At 36.3% G+C, this 20,879-nt stretch overlaps 1 protein-coding gene across 1 annotated transcript in view; it reads left to right on the top strand.

Moving 5' to 3' along the window:
- MALRD1 (MAM and LDL receptor class A domain containing 1) overlaps positions 1–20,879 on the top strand; it is a 958,969-nt gene that overhangs the window by 805,820 nt on the left and 132,270 nt on the right. Inside the window, exon 36 of the mRNA XM_049881884.1 lies at positions 13,190–13,256. Within this exon, the coding sequence (XP_049737841.1) occupies positions 13,190–13,256 (67 nt within the window). The remainder of the gene's footprint in view (positions 1–13,189; positions 13,257–20,879) is intronic.

Below are 20,879 nucleotides of genomic sequence, written 5' to 3'. Positions count from 1 at the left end.
GACTGCATTTGCTTTAGCGGATTTACTGGAAAGACAAGTTTCCCAGGTCTGATATCTCTGCATATTCAACAGAGCCCTCAGTGACCCACAACATGGAACTGAGGGCTGAAGCTCCCCCCAGACCACCTAGCCTCCTGCCTTAGGGGTCTAAGGAGGGTGACACCTACCAATTTGTAGAGGTACTTGCATTGGGGGCCTAAGGTACAGCTGCAGAGCCCACCCACCAAGGTGCTTTAGGAATAGAGACACACCTACCTCACTGACACTTGGGGGAAGCCTGTCAGCATCCTGACCCCCCTGGAGTGTGAACCCCAGCTGCTAATAGAATCTGGTGCACACAAATATCACCACTACTTCTCAAGGTGGATAGGTGACAGGGTGCATCACACACTTGATGACCCAAAATCAGATTCTACTCAAGAATAGTGAATGGACTCAGGCATATATATCTGGTAACAGCCCAAACGAGCTGGTAATAGGTCATAAGTGAGTCAAGGGCTACAACAATCAAGACAGCCCAATCTAGTAGCCCATCTACGTATACTGAAAGAAAACAAAACAAGATAAGACTCAGTGAGCAAATATAGAATAAATCACTACAATATCTTAGTGATAGCTTGGAGACAGCAGTCAATATCAAACCACATAAAGAAGCAGACCATGATTGCTTCTACAACCCCCCAAACTAAAGAATCAAAATCTTTCCCAAATGAAGATACAATCCTGGAATTATCAGATACAGAATATAAAAAACTAATTTACAGAATGCTTCAAGACATCAGGGATGACCTCAGAAATGGAATAAGGCAAGCTACAGAAAAAGCCAAGGAACACACTGATAAAGCAGTTGAAGAACTCAAAAAGAGTATTCAAGAACATAGTGGAAAAATTAATAAGTTGCAAGAATCCATAGAGAGACAGCATTCAGAAATCCAAAAGATTAACAGTGAAATTACAGAATTAGACAACGCAATAGGAAGTCAGAGGAGCAGACTCGAGCAATTAGAATGCAGAGTGGGAAAACTGGAGGACCAGGGAATTAACACCAATATAGCTGAAAAAAAATCAGATAAAAGAATTAAAAAAAATGAAGAAACCCTAAGAATCATGTGGGACTCTATCAAGAAAGATAACTTGTGTGTGATTGGAGTCCCAGAACCGGGAGGGACAACAGAAAACACAGAGAGAATAGCTGAAGATCTGCTGGCAGAAAACTTCCCTGACATCATGAAAGACTAAAGGATATCTATCCAAGATGCTCATCGAACCCCATTTAAGATTGATCCAAAAAGAAAAACACCAAGACATATTATCATCAAACTTGCCAAAACCAAAGATAAAGAGAAAAATTTAAAAGCAGCCAGGGATAAAAGAAAGGTCTCCTACAAGGAAGAATCAATAAGAATAAGTTCAGACTACTCAGCAGAAACCATGCAGGCAAGAAGGCAATGGGATGACATATACAGAGCACTGAAGGAGAAAAACTGCCAGCCAAGGATCATATATCCAGCAAAACTCTCTCTGAAATATGAAGGCGAAATTAAGATATTTACAGATAAACACAAGCTTAGAGAATTTGCAAAAACCAAACCAAAGCTACAAGAAATACTAAAGGAAATTGTTTGGTCAGAAAACCAATAATATCAGATACCAGCACAACACAAGGTCACAGAACAGAACATCCTGATGTCAACTCAAATAGGGAAATCACAAAAACAAATTAAGATTAATTAAAAAAAAAAAACACTCAAAACAGGGAATCATTGAAGTCAATGTGTAAAAGATCACAATAATCAAAAAGAGGGACTAAATACAGGTGGCATAGAACTGCCATATGGAGAGGGATACAAGGCGATATAGGACAATACAAGTTAGGTTTTTACTTAGAAAAATAGGGGTAAATATTAAGGTAACCACAAAGAGGTATAACAACTCCATAACTCAACATAAAAACCAAGAAAAATGTAACGACTCAGCAAACATAAAGTCAAATACTATGAAAATGAGGAACACACAATTTACAAAGAAAAATGTCTCAGCACAAAAAAGTAAGTGGAAAAATGAAATTGTCAATAACACACATAAAAAGGCATCAAAATGACAACATTAAACACATACTTATCTATAATTACGCTGAATGTAAATGGACTAAACACACCAATAAAGAGACAGAGAGTCTCAGACTGGATAAAGAAACACGATCAGTCTATATGCTGCCTACAAGAGACACACCTTAGACTTAGAGACACAAACAAACTAAAATTCAAAGGATGGAAAAAAATATATCAAGCAAACAATAAGCAAAAAAGAAGAGGAGTAGCAATTTTAATTTCTGACAAAACAGACTTGAAAGTTAAATCCACCACGAGAGATAAAGAAGGACACTACGTAATGATAAAAGGGACAATTGACCAGGAAGATATAACCATATTAAATATTTATGCACCCAATGACAGGGCTGCAAGATACATAAAACAAATTTTAACAGAACTGAAAAGTGAGATAGACACCTCCACAATTATAGTAGGAGACTTCAACACGCCACTTTTGGAGAAGGACAGGACATCCAGTAAGAAGCTCAATAGAGACACGGAAGACCTAATTACTACAATCAACCACCTTGACCTCATTGACTTATACAGAACTCTCCACCCAACTGCTGCAAAGTATACTTTTTTTTCTAGCGCACATGGAACATTCTCTAGAATAGACCACATATTAGGTCAAAAAACAAACCTTTGCAGAATCCAAAACATCGAAATATTACAAAGCATCTTCTCAGACCACAAGGCCATAAAAGTGGAAATCAATAACAGAAAAATTAGGGAAAAAAATCAAATACTTGGAAACTGAACAATACCCTCCTGAAAAAAAGACTGAGTTATAGAAGACATTAAGGAGGAAATAAAGAAATTCATAGAATGCAACAGGAATGAAAATACTTCCTATCAAACAAAACCTCTGGGACACAGCAAAAGCAGTGCTCAGAGGCCAATTTATATCGATAAATGCACACATACAAAAAGAAGAAAGAGCCAAAATCAGAGAACTGTCCCTACAACTTGAACAAATAGAAAGTGAGCAACAAAAGAATCCATCAGGCACCAGAAGAAAACAAATGATAAAAATTAGAGCTGAACTAAACGAATTAGAGAACAGAAAAACAATTGAAAGAATTTAACAAAGCCAAAAGCTGGTTCTTTAAAAAAATTAACAAAATTGATAAACCATTGGCTAGACTGACTAAAGAAATACAGGAAAGGAAATACATAATCCGAATAAGAAACGAGATGGGCCATATCACAACAGACCCAACTGAAATTAAAAGAAGCATATCAGATTATTATGAAAAATTGTACTCTAACAAATTTGAAAACCTAGAAGAAATGGATGAATTCCTGGAAAAACACTACCTACCTAAACAAACACAATCAGAAGGAGAACAACTAAATAGATCCATAACAAAAAAAGAGATTGAAACAGTAATCAAAAAACTCCCAACAAAACAAAGCCCTGGCCCGGACGGCTTTACTGCAGAGTTCTACCAAACTTTCAGAGAAGAGTTAACACCACTACTACTAAAGGTATTTCAAAGCATAGAAAATGACGGAATACTACCTAACTCATTCTATGAAGCCACCATCTTCCTGATACCAAAACCAGGTAAAGACATCATAAAAAAGGAAAATTACAGACCTATATCCCTCATGAACATAGATGCAAAAATCCTCAACAAAATTCTAGCCAATAGAATTCAACAACATATCAAAAAAATAATCCACCATGACCAAGTGGGATTTATACCAGGTATGCAAGGCTGGTTTAATATTAGAAAAACCATTAATGTAATCCACCATGTAAAGAAAACAAAAGACAAAAACCACATGATCTTATCCATTGATGCAGAAAAGGCATTTGACAAAGTCCAACACCCATTTATGATAAAAACTCTCACCAAAATAGGAATTGAAGGAAAATTCTTCAACATAATAAAGGGCATCTATGCAAAGCCAACAGCCAACATCACTCTAAATGGAGAGAGCCTGAAAGCATTTCCCTTGAGAACGGGAACCAGACAAGGATGCCCTTTATCACCGCTCTTATTCAACATTGTGCTAGAGGTCCTAGCCAGAGCAATTAGGCTAGACAAAGAAATAAAGGGCATCTGGATTGGCAAAGAGGAAGTAAAATTATCTCTATTTGCAGATGACATGATCTTATACACAGAAAACCCTAAGGAATCCTCCAGAAAACTACTGAAACTAATAGGAGAGTTTGGCAGAGTCTCAGGTTATAAGATAAACATACAAAAATCACTTGGATTCCTCTACATCAACAAAAGAACGTCGAAGTGGAAATCACCAAATCAATACCATTCATAGTAGCCCCCAAGAAGATAAAATACTTAGGAATAAATCTTACCAAAGATGTAAAAGACCTATAGAAAGAAAACTACAAAGTACTACTACAAGAAACTAAAACGGACCTACTTAAGTGGAAAAATATACCTTGCTCATGGATAGGAAGACTTAACATAGTAAAAATGTCTATTCTACCAAAAGCCATCTATACATACAATGCACTTCCGATCCAAATTCCAATGACATTTTTTAAATGTGATGGAAAAACAAATCACCAACTTCATACGGAAGGGAAAGAAGCCTCGGATAAGTAAAGCATTACTAAAAAAGAAGAAGAAAGTGGGAGGCCTCACTCTACCTGATTTCAGAACCTATTATACAGCCACAGTAGTCAAAACAGCCTGGTACTGGTACAACAACAGGCACATAGACCAATGGAACAGAATTGAGAACCCAGATGTAAATCCATCCACATATGAGCAGCTGATATTTGACAAAGGCCCAGTGTCAGTTAACTGGGGAAAAGATAGTCTTTTTAACAAATGGTGCTGGCATAACTGGATATCCATTTGCAAAAAAATGAAACAGGACCCATACCTCACACCATGCACAAAAACTAACTCCAAGTGGATCAAAGACCTAAACATAAAGACTAAAACGATAAAGATCATGGAAGAAAAAATAGGGACAACCTTAGGAGCCCTAATACAAGGCAGAAACAGAATACAAAACATTACCAAAAATGACGAAGAGAAACCAGATAACTGGGGGCTCCTAAAAATCAAACACCTGTGCTCATCTAAAGACTTCACCAAAAGAGTAAAAAAACCACCTACAGACTGGGAAAGTATTTTCAGCTATGACATCTCTGACCAGCGCCTGATCTCTAAAATCTATATGATTCTGTCAAAACTCAACCACAAAAAGACAACCCAATCAAGACGTGGGCAAAGGATATGAACACGCACTTCACTAAAGAAGATATTCAGGCAGCTAACAGATACATGAGGAAATGCTCTCGATCATTAGCCATTAGAGAAATGCAAATTAAAACTACGATGAGATTCCATCTCACTCCAACAAGGCTGGCATTAATCCAAAAAACACAAAATAATAAATGTGGGAGAGGCTGCGGAGAGATTGGAACTCTTATACACTGCTGGTGGGAATGTCAAATGGTACAACCACTTTGGAAATCTATCTGGCGTTATCTTAAACAGTTAGAAATAGAACTACCATACAACCCAGAAATCCCACTCCTCGGAATATACCCTAGAGAAATAAGAGCCTTCACACAGACAGATATATGCACACCCATGTTTATTGCAGCTCTGTTTACAATAGCAAAAAGCTGGAAGCAGCCAAGGTGTCCATCAACAGATGAATGGTTAAATAAATTGTGGTATATTCACACAATGGAATACTACGCATCGATAAAGAACAGTGACAAACCTGTGGAACATTTCATAACATGGAGGAACCTGGAAGGCATTATGCTGAGTGAAATTAGTCAGAGGCAAAAGGACAAATATTGTATAAGACCACTATTATAAGATCTTGAGAAATAGTAAAAACTGAGAAGAACACATACTTTTGTGGTTACAAGGGGGGGGAGGGAGGGAGGGTGGGAGAGGGTTTTTTATTGATTAATTAGTAGATAAGAACTACTTTAGGTGAAGGGAAGGACAATACTCAATACATGGAAGGTCAGCTCAACTGGACTGGACCAAAAGCAAAGAAGTTTCTGGGGTAAACTGAATGCTTCAAAGGTCAGCGGAGCAAGGGCGGGGGTTTGGGGACCATGGTTTAAGGGGACTTCTAAGCCAATTGGCAAAATAATTCTATTATGAAAACATTCTTCATCCCACTTTGAAATGTGGCGTCTGGGGTCTTAAATGCTAACAAGCAGCCATCTAAGATGCATCAATTGGGCTCAACCCTCCTGGATCAAAGGAGAATGAAGAACACCAAGGTCACACAATAACTATGAGCCCAAGAGACAGAAAGGACCACATGAAACAGAGACTTACATCATCCTGAGACCAGAAGAACTAGTTGGTGCCCGGCCACAATCGATGACTGCCCTGACAGGGAGCACAACAGAGAACCCCTGAGGGAGCAGGAGATCAGTGGGATGCAGACCCCAAATTCTCACAAAAAGACCATACTTAATGGTCTGACTGAGACTAGAGGAATCCCGGCGGTCATGGTTCCCAAACCTTGTGTTGGCCCAGGACAGGAACCATTCCCGAAGACAACTCATCAGACATGGAAGGGACTGGGCAGTGGGTGGGAGAGAGATGCTGATGAAGAGTGAGCTATTCGTATCAGGTGGACAGTTGAGACTGTCTTGGCATCTCCTGTCTGGAGGGGGGATGGGAAGGTAGAGAGAGTTGGAAGCTGGCAAAATTGTCACGAAAGGAGAGACTGGAAGGGCTGACTCATTAGGGCGAGAGCAAGTGGGAGTACGGAGTAAGGTGTATATAAACTTATATGTGACAGACTGACTTGATTTGTAAATGTTCACTTGAAGCTCAATAAAAATTAAAAAAAAAAAACTTGGGAAATAGGGTTGGCAGAGGGAGTACGGTTAGTAGCAAGCTTATGAAAACTTTTGTGTTTATATTTTACAGTTTTTTAAATTTTTATATTTAATAAAATAAAGGCACGAATAAGCTAGGAAAAAAAAATGTCTTTAAGCCTTATAAGCCCTAAAGATGTGATAACGCACATTACACCTTCCTATTCCTTCTCAAACACCACAGTCCTTTAAAGGCAACGTTTCATGGATTTTTACGAGCCCCATCCTTACAGCATCTAGTAATTCTCACCATGGTCACACAACAGATGGCAAGCATCTGGCCTCACCTCACCTCCAGGTTTAAGTCATTAACAAGAACATCAAGCTCAGGCTCTGGGTAAGTGTTGCAGGTTAAATATGTTTCTGTGCATCCCGTCCATTCCTAAGACACGTGAGGAAGGCATATCATTTTCAAGTTCTGTTTGCTTATGCAGCAGAGAATTATTAACTAGAACCTGCCTGCCTCAAAGTAAACTGGAAGTGTTTCTTCCAGACTTTTGCATTAGTAGAGGTTAACGAAGGGTATTCAAAGGCGATGCTAAGATTCAGCTATCTATCCATTTAAAGGAGCATAAGAAAGAGGTATTAAGATATAAAATTATAGCATGGGACATCATGAATATCATTTAAAGTATGTGATAATCATAATAATATAGCTTAATAAAATTTCGGAAGGGTTAAAACAGAAAACAAAAATCCCTAAGCAAGTACTATGGAGCTATTCCAAGTTTCTGCAACATGGTTATATCTCCCCCAGTTCCTGTGCTGGATGCTGGGATTTCAAGATAAATGTAGCAATCCTTGCCCACTAGAGACTTGGTTTGCTGCACAAGCTCTTCTGATGGACTTCTAGGATCCATAAATTTCCTGAAACTGTATGCAGAATATCATGTATTTGCATATTTACCTGTGATAGTGCAGAAATGTCATATGATTCACAGGGTTCATAATTCCATAATATTAAAAGCTGCAAAGTGTTACAGAAATTCTGAACTAAATAGCAGTTCATATGACATTTTTTAGAATAACAGGCTTTGCAGTTAGATGGCCAATATTTAGTTCCAGCTCTTATTCTTCCTTGCTATTGCCTCTAGCAAATTACATTAACCTTGAAGCCTCAGATTACTTCTCGGTTAAATGAGGATAATTACGGTGCACACCACATAATGTTATAAGGATTAAATGAGCTAACACATGGAAAACTCTTAGGACAGTGCATAACATATTGGAGGTCTTCAGTAAATGGTGCGGTGACGGTGACCATAATGACAGAAGAGAAGGAGGAGGGGATAAAACAAGAGAAGGAATAGGAGTAGGAGGAAGCAATGGTAATGGAAATAAGGTTTCATAAGCCACTCAGAGACTCTCCTCCCCCCACCCCAACAAATCTAAAGAAATGGATGAAAACAATCGTTTCATACCTAATATATACCATTCACGGAGCCCTGGTGGCACAGTGGTTAGGAGCTCAGGCTGCTAACCAAAAGGTAGGCAGTTAGAATCCACCAGCTGCTCCTTGGAAACCTAAGGGACAGTTCTACTCTGTCCTTTACGGTCCCTACGAGTTGCAATCAACTCAATGGCAATGGGTTTGGTTTATATACCATTCATTGGTATAGTATAAAAATTAATTTCATTCTCTCAGCAGTCCTGTAAACAAGGTGATATAATTCTCATTTTATATATGAAGAATATTGCACCTAAAGTAATTAGCCCAGAGTCACACAACTCATAAATGGCTGAGCTAGACATCATGGAGGGAAAACCAGGACTTGCATGATTAGCAATCTTACCAACAAGCCACCGTGAAACAAGTGTCACTTCTCTAAATAAGAAATTTAGATATATTCTTTTATATATTGAGAAAAAGAGAGAAAAAAAAAGACAGATGCCTAATTGCAAACTACTTAGATTTAAGCTTAAAAGTGACCTGTCCAGCTTATATGTGTGTTCCTGCTTGTCTAAAGTGATAAACCAGAGTGGGATTGGGCATGAATTCTGCCCAGAATGTTTTTTCCGCATATTCAGTTGTAAGTTACATTTGCCCACAAGCACAAGGTCAAAATAAACTAATGCAAGAGGGCAAATTCAGTGAGATACCACTGTGGCTAGGATTCCAGGGTACCTGTGTCAATTCTAGTATCACTCCCCCAGATTCCTAGGTCCCATCTGCCTTCTTATCTAACGGAAATACGTAGCTTCTTCACTATTAAGTTGTCACACCCTTTCCCCATTTCTTCTGATCCCTGGTCTTAAATTGTTTTAAGTAAATTAAAGACGAGTTCATTTTATACTTCATCTTTCCTTCTTATGGATAAAGAACCTGTGTGTAAGGTGGGAGTTTACAAAATCTCACAGAGATAATCTGCTGATCTTCTGCCCCTTAATTAACCACCAGGATTTACTCCTTGTTCTGGTCAACACTTGTGTTCCTTCTGTTGAACTCCACTATCCATTGTAAGAAAAAATATATTCAAGTCCCCACAGAATTGTTCTGATGTAAAGAAAGCCTATGTTTTACTACCTGGAGTCAAAATAAATATTGAAGTCTCCAGAAAAAAATTTGCAGCTGTGTTATACTGCGTGTGTTCCGATCCTCTGCAGTACCAAACTCTCTACCAGTTTTCCAATGAAACAAAACCCTTATTTGAGGAAGACTGAAATTGTACTAAAGACCAAAAATAGTTATAAAACTGTTTACTAACAAGGTTTGTAAGTATTATGCTCTATTTGTTTACATGTATTATGGTGGGTTATTTTTAATCAGGAGTCCCTGGGTGGTGCAAATGGTTAATGTGCTTGGCTACTAACTGAAAGGTTGGAGGTTTGAGTCCACCTACAGGCACCTCAGAAGAAAGGCCTGGCAATCTACTTCCAAAAACCCAGTCATTGGAAACAGTTTAACACACACAAGGTCACTATGAGTCAGAATCTACTCAACAGCATTTGTGTTTTTTTAGTCAAACCAGCTAATGTCTTGTTCATGAAGGAAATTTCATATCTGTTCTGTTTAGCTGTGCATACCCCCAATGCTTGAGAGGGGTAGCTATTTGTTCTCATCTTCAGCCCTCTATTCCACCATTGCAATTAGTTAAGTAGAGAGGAGTAACAGAGGCCAGGATGGGAAATATAATTCTGGAAAAGCAAATCGCTGAAAACTTTTGAAAACAAAAACGATACTAGACATATGGTGTATTTCAGTTGTGTTTATGAGATACAACCTCACTCCTTCTCTATTTCCTCTTTCCTAATGCCCCAGCCATCCCTTTCCTAGTGTTCACTGACTGGCTTAAAATCTGACTCTCCCCAGCCACCCTTTCTCCATAGTTTCCCTTCAGTGGACATTGCCTACATAAAAGTTCTGTTTTATCTCTTTACTTTTCTACTCTCCTTCATGATCATCATTCATTTCCTGCCTAACTGAATGGTTCACCTCTTTCTGCTAAGGTTAGTCTATTCCTGTAGAGGCACCTAACCTAGTGTTTTATACACAAAGGCTGCTCAATAAATACTTCTTAAATTGTTTTAAGGAAGAAGCCTGAAAAGTGAGGCTATCTGGAAAGGAGAGGAAGGAATCTGAAGAAAAGCCTTGGCTCTATATCTTTAGCCCATATTTCACAAGCAAATCCGGATGCCCACAGGACTCTTCCACTGTGATGTCCTTTGGGCACCTAAAACACACGGCATCACCTTTCCCTTTAAAATCTTCCCAACTCAATGAATGAAACCAGCAACTAGCCAGAGGCCCAGCCAGAAACCTGAACGTCTGCCTTGACTCTTCACCTAATCCCCAAGACCTTTTATCTGGACCATTCAAATATCTTTTAGATGTTCACAACTCTCCAACCTTCCTACCATAAGGAAAGAGGTAACTGTCATTTCTTCCCGAATTATTGTAAAAGACTCTTAACTGGGCTCCCAAATTTTAGCTTTGCCCCTTCTGTTGAGTTTACACACTGCAACCAGAATTATCTTTCCAAAGCACAAAGCATGCAACTTCCCCCTTCTTAAAATCCTGTCCACCTAGGATGAAATTTAAAATCCTCACAGAGCCTATGCGAGCTGGCCCCTGTGGTCTCTGGCCATCTCTCATACTCTCCTCACATGATGCCATTTACAACGCAGCCAGGCTGGACTTCCTTCAGTTCTTCAGATACAACACACCCCCTTCTCTGACCTCTGGGCCTTTGTGCTTACCTCCCTGCCTACCCACACACACATACTACCTTTCTTTATTCCCCAAATTTGACTTAGATGCTCCCTTCATCATTGATACAGCCATCCTAAATTATATCACTTTTCATACTGTATTTGAACGCCCTACTTACGTCTTTGCATCCTCCATGAAGCTGGAAGGTCAGTGAGAGCAGGGACCTTGCCTATATACCCTTTTTAAGCTGACATTTATTAAACATGTAATAGAAACTGGGTGCTTTTCCAACATTCTCAACAATACTATGAAGTAAATAGTACTTTTTAGCCTTGTTTGACAGAGAGGAATCTGAGGCACTGAGGGATTAACTATCCAGTAGTAGACGGCTAATAAGTTGTGTTAAAATTCCGACTCAGGCAGTCTGGCTCCAGTGCCGACAGCCTTAACAACTATGTTAAGCTGCCTGTATTAATTATCATTACATTTCCAGTGCCTAGTTCAGTGCCAGACATTTCATAGGTGCTCAGAACAGATTTGTTGAATTACAAATAAACGGCAGTGGAAGTTTCTATCAGCTGTTTTACGTATGATGGCTCAACAAGGGAGGGATAGTATCCTGCAAGAAAGGAGGTTTGAAAAAAAGCAACTTTGGTACGTAAGTGAAGAGGAAATTTGGCAGTCCTTAGGGGAGCAGGATTGTTTTAGGAAAGTATAAGTAGTCAGGCTATATGAACACACCATGAAAAATCAGGAAGGCTAACCCCTACCACAATAAGAGCTAAGAGAAAATATATTTAGCTTCTTTTTAATCTGTAAGTAAACCCCCTTTGAGAACAAATGTTCATGCTAACCTAGAACTAGGAAACAACACAAATAGTGGAAAAGCAGGGCCAGGGGCAAGGAGGACAAACTCGAGCTAAGCTGACACCTGCCATGGGTTCAGAGGTAGGACGCGTTCATGACCATCAGTGACTCATTTTTATCAAAAAGACAAGGCCACCCATACAAAGCATTTGTCTGCCATGATACGTTTACTATGTGAAACTGAGGAAAAGAAAAAAGGGTCCTGTAAATAAAAAATCCAGTATAGCCACAAATATGCCATGCAGACTCATTCTAAAGAAGCATATTTTACGTGATCCTGTGGAGGAAAACATCTTCTCTTGTGATAAACCATTCAGGCACGTGAAGGGAATGAACACATCCAGGGCTGCAGGGGTCACTGAGCCAAGTTTTCAGGGTGCGGGAGAGTAGCCTAGGAGAATTATTTTCCTTTTAGCATCTGGGAAGCAATTTACTTTCACAGATTAGATTTAATGCAATGAATAACATTAATAAGTCCTTCTGCTTTCTAATAATACTTTTACAGGCAATTTTTATTTTCTACTTTATTTAGTTTTATATTTTCAAAGTATCCCACAATGGAACATACATTAATTTGATAACTAGTAAAAATTATTTTACAAAAAAAAAAATAATTAGATGTCCTGAAATGCCCAAAGTGAAATATTTGGTTCTTTTCCCTTCTTCATTTCATTTTTAACTATTGTACAACTATATTATATATAACACAAACCCACTTGTAGAACTACCCCACAGGGTTTCCAAGGAGCAGCTGGTAGATTCAAACTGCCAACCTTTTGGTTAGCAGCCGAACTCTGAACCACTGTGCCACCAGGGCTCCATATACAACACAGCATTTATCAATTCAACATTTTTTATGTGTACAATTCAGTGACACCAATTACATCAATTATACTGTGCAACCATCACCAGTATCCTTTGCCAAAACTCAGTACCTCCTAAGCTATGACTCTCGCTTTCCCCCTCCTGATACAAACTGTGATATATACATAAAATGGAATATTACTCAGCCATAAAGAGAAATGAAGTCCTGTACCTGCTAAAACATGGACAAACCTTGAAAGCATAATGTGAATTAAGTCAGTCAGTCACCGAAGGACAAATATTATATAATCTCACTTATGTGAAATATCTAGAATAGGCAATGCATAAAGATGAAAGTCAATCTACAGAAATCAAAGTCTAGTAATATACATAATTAACTATGGTCTTTGTGTTGCTTCCTTTTAGACTGCCCAGTAAATTACTGCAAAAATGGTGGAACGTGTGTAGTGGAGAAAAATGGCCCTATGTGTCGGTAAGGAGCATTATCTTTTTTTTTTTTTTTTAAGTTTTTATTGTAGTTGGTGTGTATCAATGAATATGTGGTTTTTAAACAGTAGATAATGGCACTATTTATCTGTCTGAATAACGGAACCCTGGTGGCACAGTGGAAATGCTGGTGGTGCAGTGGTTAAGTGCTACAGCTTCTAGCCAAAAGGTCAGCAGTTCAAATCCACTAGGCACTCCTTGGAAACTCTATAGAGTAGTTCTACTCTGTCCTATAGGGAGGGTCATTATGAGTTGGAATGAACTTGAGGGCAACCGGTATAGTTTTCTTTTTTTTTTGGTGGCACAGTGGTTAAGCATTTTGCTGCTAACCAAAAGGTTAGCAGTTCAAATCCACCAGCTGCTCCTTGGAAATCCTATGGGGCAGTTCTACTGTGTATTATAGGGTCACTGTGAGTCAGGATCAACTCAACGGCAACAGATTTAGTGTTTTTGGGGGGGGAGTGGGATTCTGAATAAGAGAAAGGAAGGTATAAGTATATTTCAGAAAAATATCAAATTAATATGATTTTGCATGTCTTTCAACATTTTCTATTATATGGGTTATATAGTCTTAATAATACTCATTATTCCTTGTTTTTAGTAATTATATCAGATTTTAAAGAGATATATCTATGATGTTGGTATCCTATTTCAGATGAATTTAGTGTCTATATTTTCTTTTTATTTCAAATTCTATGTCTTTCTAACAACAAATAATAAATTAATTCATAAATAAGACTTTTTCTGGTTTATGAAATGGATGTTTGTGAAAAGCTAAAGTTAAGGTACAGATAAGGAATATATTTGCATGCTCAAAACAAGAATAAGCAAAAAGAGGCATTTTGATTTCTTTTGGGAATTATTTATATTGCATATCAAAGATCATTTGATTTTTTTCTCTCATCCTTAAGGGAATTGTGGAAAACATTTTCATAAACTCCAAAGGAAATGATGCATATTCCACTATTTTTGTGTTTATGGCTTTTTAATTTAGCAAACCCATGCATATCACTTTGCTTATTAGAGAAATGATTACAGGCTGATACTCAAGTTGTAACAAAACACACCTAAGTAACCAGCAACTACTGATTAACGTTGTTTAAATCCTTTTATCCTTTTGAGTCAACAGTTATATTTTAGGACAGCAGTTTATTCCTTAAAAAAAGCAAAATTAAAACAACAGCAAACATTTCATAGTAAGATATATTTAGGTATTGCTTTAACATTGTTGAAACTGAATTACTAATGAGTTTCTCAGTGTGTTTTTTTCCTCTCAAATACATTACATAATTTATTTTACGACATCTCAACAGAATTATAACTTTCCCTATACCTGTTTCCATGAAAATTAATTTATCATAAACTATTTACTTGATGGAAAAAAATGTAATGTTAATTTGTAAAATCTCCTGAAATAAATTGAGACTAATGTCGTAAATAATGTTTACTGAATGTCAACTGAATGCATAATGATATTGTCAACTGTTTACAGTAAGAAGGTTTGAATTTTTGTCCCCACTAGCCCTGATACTTCTGCCAGAAAGCTCCTGGACTTTACAGATAGCCTCAGCTGAGTAAGCAGGAAGCTTTGCATCCCTTGGCAAACTCCTTGCTGACTTAAATAAACTTTAAAAATTGAAATCCAGAAGGTGAAGTCCTAACGTTGCTTCTCCTGATGAGGAAATGCTGGAGCGGGGTGGGAGGGAGAGGGCGGCAGGAGGAGAGGTGATGGGAGGATTGTCTGGGAAACAGAATAAAGAAAGGAAATCAATGGGACAAAATATAGAAAGGAATTCACTAACAGGAGAGTTAATCAAATATTTTAATATGTTATCTTTGAAAATAAATAATATTTTTCAAATAGTCAAATAACGATTTCATCAGTGCAAACAAGTATGTCATTTTGGGAATTAGTGTTATCTACTTTTTTTTTTACAACATAGGTATGAAAAATCACATATGAACTTTTTTAGTATTATAATATGGTAGTATCTTCATGTAAATATTTCTTTAAAATTGTGAACTGAAAAGGTAACATATGTGTGCTGGAATGTATTTTTTTTAAATCATATAGTAGTATATCAGCAAAAAGTAGAATTCTCTTTACACCCAACTTTTACTCTTTAATTGTGTGATTTGTATCTATTTTGATAGTTTTTCTTTCAAATTCACATGTACACAAAAACATATACTTTTTTTTTTTTACAGAAAAGTGAATTATACCTTATGTATTACTTTGCACCTTGATTTTTTTCTCTTTATCAAATATCACGGATATTCTTCCATGTTAGTACATATGAATCTAGATTCACCACTTACTGTATGGGTATTGGGTGAGTCCTTTGATATGCCTGTCATTCAGGTCCTTCCTCTGTGAAATGGAAATAACAATAGCACTTACCTCAACAGGTTGTTGTGAGGTCTAAAGGGATTAATACAAGTAAAATTTTATGCACGACAGAAAAAAAGAATTGCTTGGTCCTGCACCATTTTCATGATCCTTGGTACGTTTGAGTCCATTATTGTGGCTATTGTGTTAATCGATAAGGTTGCCATGAGTCAGAACCAACTCAATGATAACTAACAACAACAACATATGTAAAACACTCTGAACAGTGCCTGACCCATAAAATATTGGAATTCTGTCGATATTATTATATTATTCTTTTTTATGCTGTATAATATACAGAGTCTATGTATGGATTTGTCAGGATTTAATGTCATACTAATGGTTGTTTAATTCTTGAATATTTGTTTTCACAAATAATCTTAAAATACTCATTCTTTACCCTAGTACAATTATTAATTTTAAGTCTAATACCTTATTGAAATACCAAATAGCAATGTAAATGATTTCTAATTAAAGCTAGTGTCAAATCAGAAAGTCAGTCTTCCAGTTCCTTTTTCACTTATGGGTAGTCTTTTTGGATTTCAGGTTAAATGATGACTTGGCTATACAAAACAAAGTGTTAGAGAACTAAAGCGCACTGTAGAAAGTCAGTGGCTTTACCTCAGCCATACCCTTTCTTTCCAACTCCCTCTCTGAGTGTGGAATTTGTGCATCTAGGAATATGAATCTGAGCCATGAAGACATAGAAATGCTCCAGAAAATAGCATAGGATTGGGACTTTATTGTCTTTGTCATCTGGGGATAGCCAAGGACAGAAGACCAAAGCCCATCTCTCATCCAAGCCCTTAGTGGACACAAAAATTTCATGATTTCTCGAGGGTGGGAAAGGGCTGTTACCAAAGCCTTTAGATTTCCTTTTGGCATGTAAGGTGCCTTAGGAAATGACCTCCAGGTGACACCTGTAAGATCTGTAAGAGGCTTCGTGAGAATGTCATTGGGTTTCTGGGATTTTATACCTATCCACGAAAAGAGAAACTACTATGAAAACTGGTTTGCCATTACTTGTGAAACACCAACAGTCTGACATGTTGTAGGGTTGAAGGAATAAACCATGAACCAAGACAGAGAAGTTATCCCTCACCTAAGGAGGTTTGATTATGTTATTATTTTGACGTACCAATACGTCTATTAGGAAAACGAGATAAATCATAATAGCCTGAGCTGTGTAATAGAAATAGTTTATAAGAAAGAAAAGAAGTGTAATCAAGCCAGCAAAGGTAAAGAAGGAGAGAAATAGGAAGCAACATTTAATTAAAATATCTAGTAAAAAATTAAGTAGAAGGAATAAATCCAAATATATCACAAATAACAGTAAATATGGAAATGAGGAAGTCACACACACATATATGCAATTTACATTTTTATAAAACATATCTATATAGAATTATATGTATATTTATATATAATTTTGTATTTATATCTTTATATAACTTTAAGGAGTATCTCTAGAAGAAGAAAAACTAAAACAAAAGACAAAAAGATTTTGGCATATAAAATAAAAGAATAATAATCTTAATAATATCATAAAAACCAAAAAAATATATAAGCACATTAAAAAAAAAAAAAGGATGTATGTTTTAACCAATTTTTTACTAGTTTTTTTTGTAAGTACAACTTGGAAAATTATTATCTTAAAAATGAAATAATAAAATATCATACATATTTTGTTACACAAAAGTTTGATAACATAATTAAAGACTAAAGCATAAAATACGTTGAATTAGGATAAAAAACCTGGGGATAAAGGAAATCATACATGAATTTAATGAGTAAAAGGAACAATGTAAAATTTTTGACTGTTAAAAACTGTTTCATGTATTCTTTATTGGAAGATGATGGATATCTGATCACCATGATATTTAGATTTTAACGACTATATTTAAAAGTGTAGTGTAAGGGTCTTATTTACTGTAGCCTGGAGGCTGTCCCTTAGCAATTGTTTAATGCTAAAGTGGAAAAATTTTAATTTCTACTTAAAATGAAAGAGGCCATGAAGTTAAGGAAAAAAAAAAAAAAACTCTTGGGGAATATGTGGGCAAAATTTTGAAGACCACATTCCTGGAAAATTAAGATCGCATTTTCAAGACCAGTACTTAATACATACCTCAAATTACTGGAACTTTTTTAATAGTTCTACTAACACCTGTCTTTACAATACAAAGTTTTGGAGTAACTAAAGGAGCACTGCAGAAAGGCGGTGGTGAATGAGCAAATGAATACAAATGAGTGAATGAATACAAATGGAAAGTTCTAAAATTTCAAGGAAAAGCATCAGTTGCTTTTAAATATGTTCTTAAATATATTGAGATATGAGCAAATGACCACTCCATAATCTTAAAATACCAATCACAAAGGGACTATTGAGCATCATTCATGTATTCAGCAAGAAGTATATTGAGGGAATATATGATGTGCCCATGATACTAAAAAGAAACTATTCTCCAGTTTACAAGACTAAATGGCTTAAAAAAAAAAAGTCATTGATTAGAGAAACTCCACTTTGCTACAATGACAGAAGAGGGTGCTCTTAAACTAGGAATCTCTTAAGTATCTCGAATCTCCAACCCTAGTCATGAAATGAAGGGATGAAGAGACAAATATAGTCTGCATCGATTCAAAGCCAGTATCGAAAAAAATTTTTTTGAACTGATGTACATTTGCTTGCCACTACCAAAAAAAAAAAAAGGAAGAGAAAAAAAAAAAAAAAAACTCTAAATTTCAACTAGAAATTGAATTAAGTATTGTTAAAGAAGCATTTTGGAATATAAAGAAAAAAAAACCTAATTGAAAATTTCAAAGTCTAATCATGAAAACATACAACAGTAAAAAAAATAAAATAAGAACTGATTGAATCCAGAAAAAAATATTAAATTAAAAGTTACCCAAGGGAGAATAGATTCAGATGCAAATTTAATAAAGAATATTGAACAAAAGCAAGATAACAGCTAAGAGAATGAAACTGAGATAAAGAAGTAAAAAGAATCAGAAAGAAAGTGGTTGACATGGAAGATGAAGAACATACATATAATTGGACTCCCTATGGAGGAAAATAAAACAGTGTAACAGAACTAGTATTTAATCTAAGGAAACTTATCCAGAAAAAAAAAAAAAATGTGAATCTACCTACTGGTACCTGGGGAAATGGACACAAAACCAAGAAATCCAAGACCTATCCTAGAAAAATTATTAGGCATTAAGATAAGGGAAAAAATCCTCAGGGCCTCTAGGAAAAAAAAAGAATACAAGGATATGGGATTAGATTGGCATTAGACTTCCCAAACAAGGAAATAATGTAGCAGCATTTAAAAGAAAAATTCAAGAAAGTAAAGTGTGAACCAAGGAACATATATAGCCAAATAAGCTGTCCTTCTAGTATCAAGCCTATAGAAAATGAGCTTTTACTGAGAAATCCATGGGAAGGTGAGCTTAATTAGGGAAACTTTGGCAAAAGAACTCATGATAGAACAAGGATGAGGATAATGGGGAACAGTAATATATAAATTTGACATTGTCCAACAAATTAAAGGTAACACAACTTAAAAATGGTAGAAGATGGGAAAGGAGAGAGAAGAATACAATAAATTCATTGACTATTTTATCAGCAATAGATGGGAAACAAAGAATGTCATTAAAAACTGACAAACCAAATATTAAACAGTTAAATAAGAAATATAACAAAATGCATATAACAATTATAATGTAAAATAATTGACAAGTTGATATCAAACATATCTGTCACATCAATAAATGTGAATGCCTTTAATTCACCTATTTAAACATACATATGTGTTTGATCAGGTTTACAAAGCAAGATCCAATGATATGCTATATATAAGAAATGTGAACAAAACAAAATGATTCATAATTGTTAAAAAATAAAGTCACTGGGACAGATATACCAATCAAATAAAATCAGAGGTTGGAATTCTGATATTAGAACAAAGTAGAATTCAAGTCAGAAAGCATTATACATGATAAAGAACACTTTCAATGTTAAAATCCACATATAACAGTGAAGATAAACAGTCATGAATATTTATGGTCCAAACAACACAGCAGCTACCTTTGTAAAGCAGAAGGTAAAGGAGAAATAGTTAGAAACACACCAGTAATAGGAAATCTTAACATACAGTACAAGACAAGTGAACAGAAGGAAGTAAGGATATTAAATATCAACATTTGCACTGACAGGTTTAGTTGATAATATTTATTTCTTTCTAAATCTTTTTACTTTTAGAATAGTTTTGTTGTTGCTGCTATTTTTGTTAGATGCTGTCAAGTCAGTTTCCGTTCATAGCAATGCTATGTACAGCAGAATGAAACACTGCTAGGTCCTGCACCATCCTCACAATCATTTCTATGCGTGAGCCCATTGTTGCAGCCACTGTGTCAATCCATCTTATTAAGGGTCTTTCTCTTTTTCACTAGCCCTCGCTTTACCAAGCATGATGTTATTCTCCAGGGAATAATCTCTCCTGATAACATGTCCAAAGTATGTGAGACATAGTCTCGCCATCCTTGCTTCTAAGGAACATTCTGGTTGTACTTTTGCCAAGACAAATTTGTTCATTCTTTTGGCAGTCCATGGTATATTCAATATTCTTCTCTGACACCATAATTCAAAGGCGTCAACTCTTCTTCAGTCTTCCTTATTCATCATCCTTCTTTCACATGCATATGAGGTAATTGAAAACACCATGACTTGGATCAGCCTCACCTTAGTCTTCAAGGTGACATCTTTGCTTTTCAACACTTTATAAAGGTCTTTTGCAGCAGATTTGCCCAGTGCAATGCATCTTTTGATTTCATGACTACTTCTTCTGTGGGTGGTTATGTGGATCCAAGTAAAATGAAATCCTTGACAACTTCAATCTTTTCTCCATTTATCATGATGTTGCTTATTGGTACAGTTGTGAGATTTTTGTTTTCTGTATGTTGAGGTGTAATCCATACTGAAGGCTGTGGTATTTGATCTTAATCAGCAAGTGCTTCAAGTCCTCTTCACTTTCAGCAAGCAAGGTTGTCATCTGCATAATGCAGGTTGCTAATTCATCTTCCTCCAATCTTGATGCCCTGTTCTTGTTCATAGAGTCCGGCTTCTGGTATTATTTGCTTAGCACATAGATTGAATAGGTATGGTGAAAGGATACAACCTTGACTCACACCTTTCCTGACTTTAAACTATGCAGTGTCCCATTG

Source organism: Elephas maximus, chromosome 4 (genome assembly GCF_024166365.1).
Source record: "Elephas maximus indicus isolate mEleMax1 chromosome 4, mEleMax1 primary haplotype, whole genome shotgun sequence".
In the NCBI taxonomy this organism is placed as follows: Eukaryota; Metazoa; Chordata; class Mammalia; order Proboscidea; family Elephantidae; genus Elephas; species Elephas maximus.
This window is presented reverse-complemented; position numbering and strand designations above follow the sequence as displayed.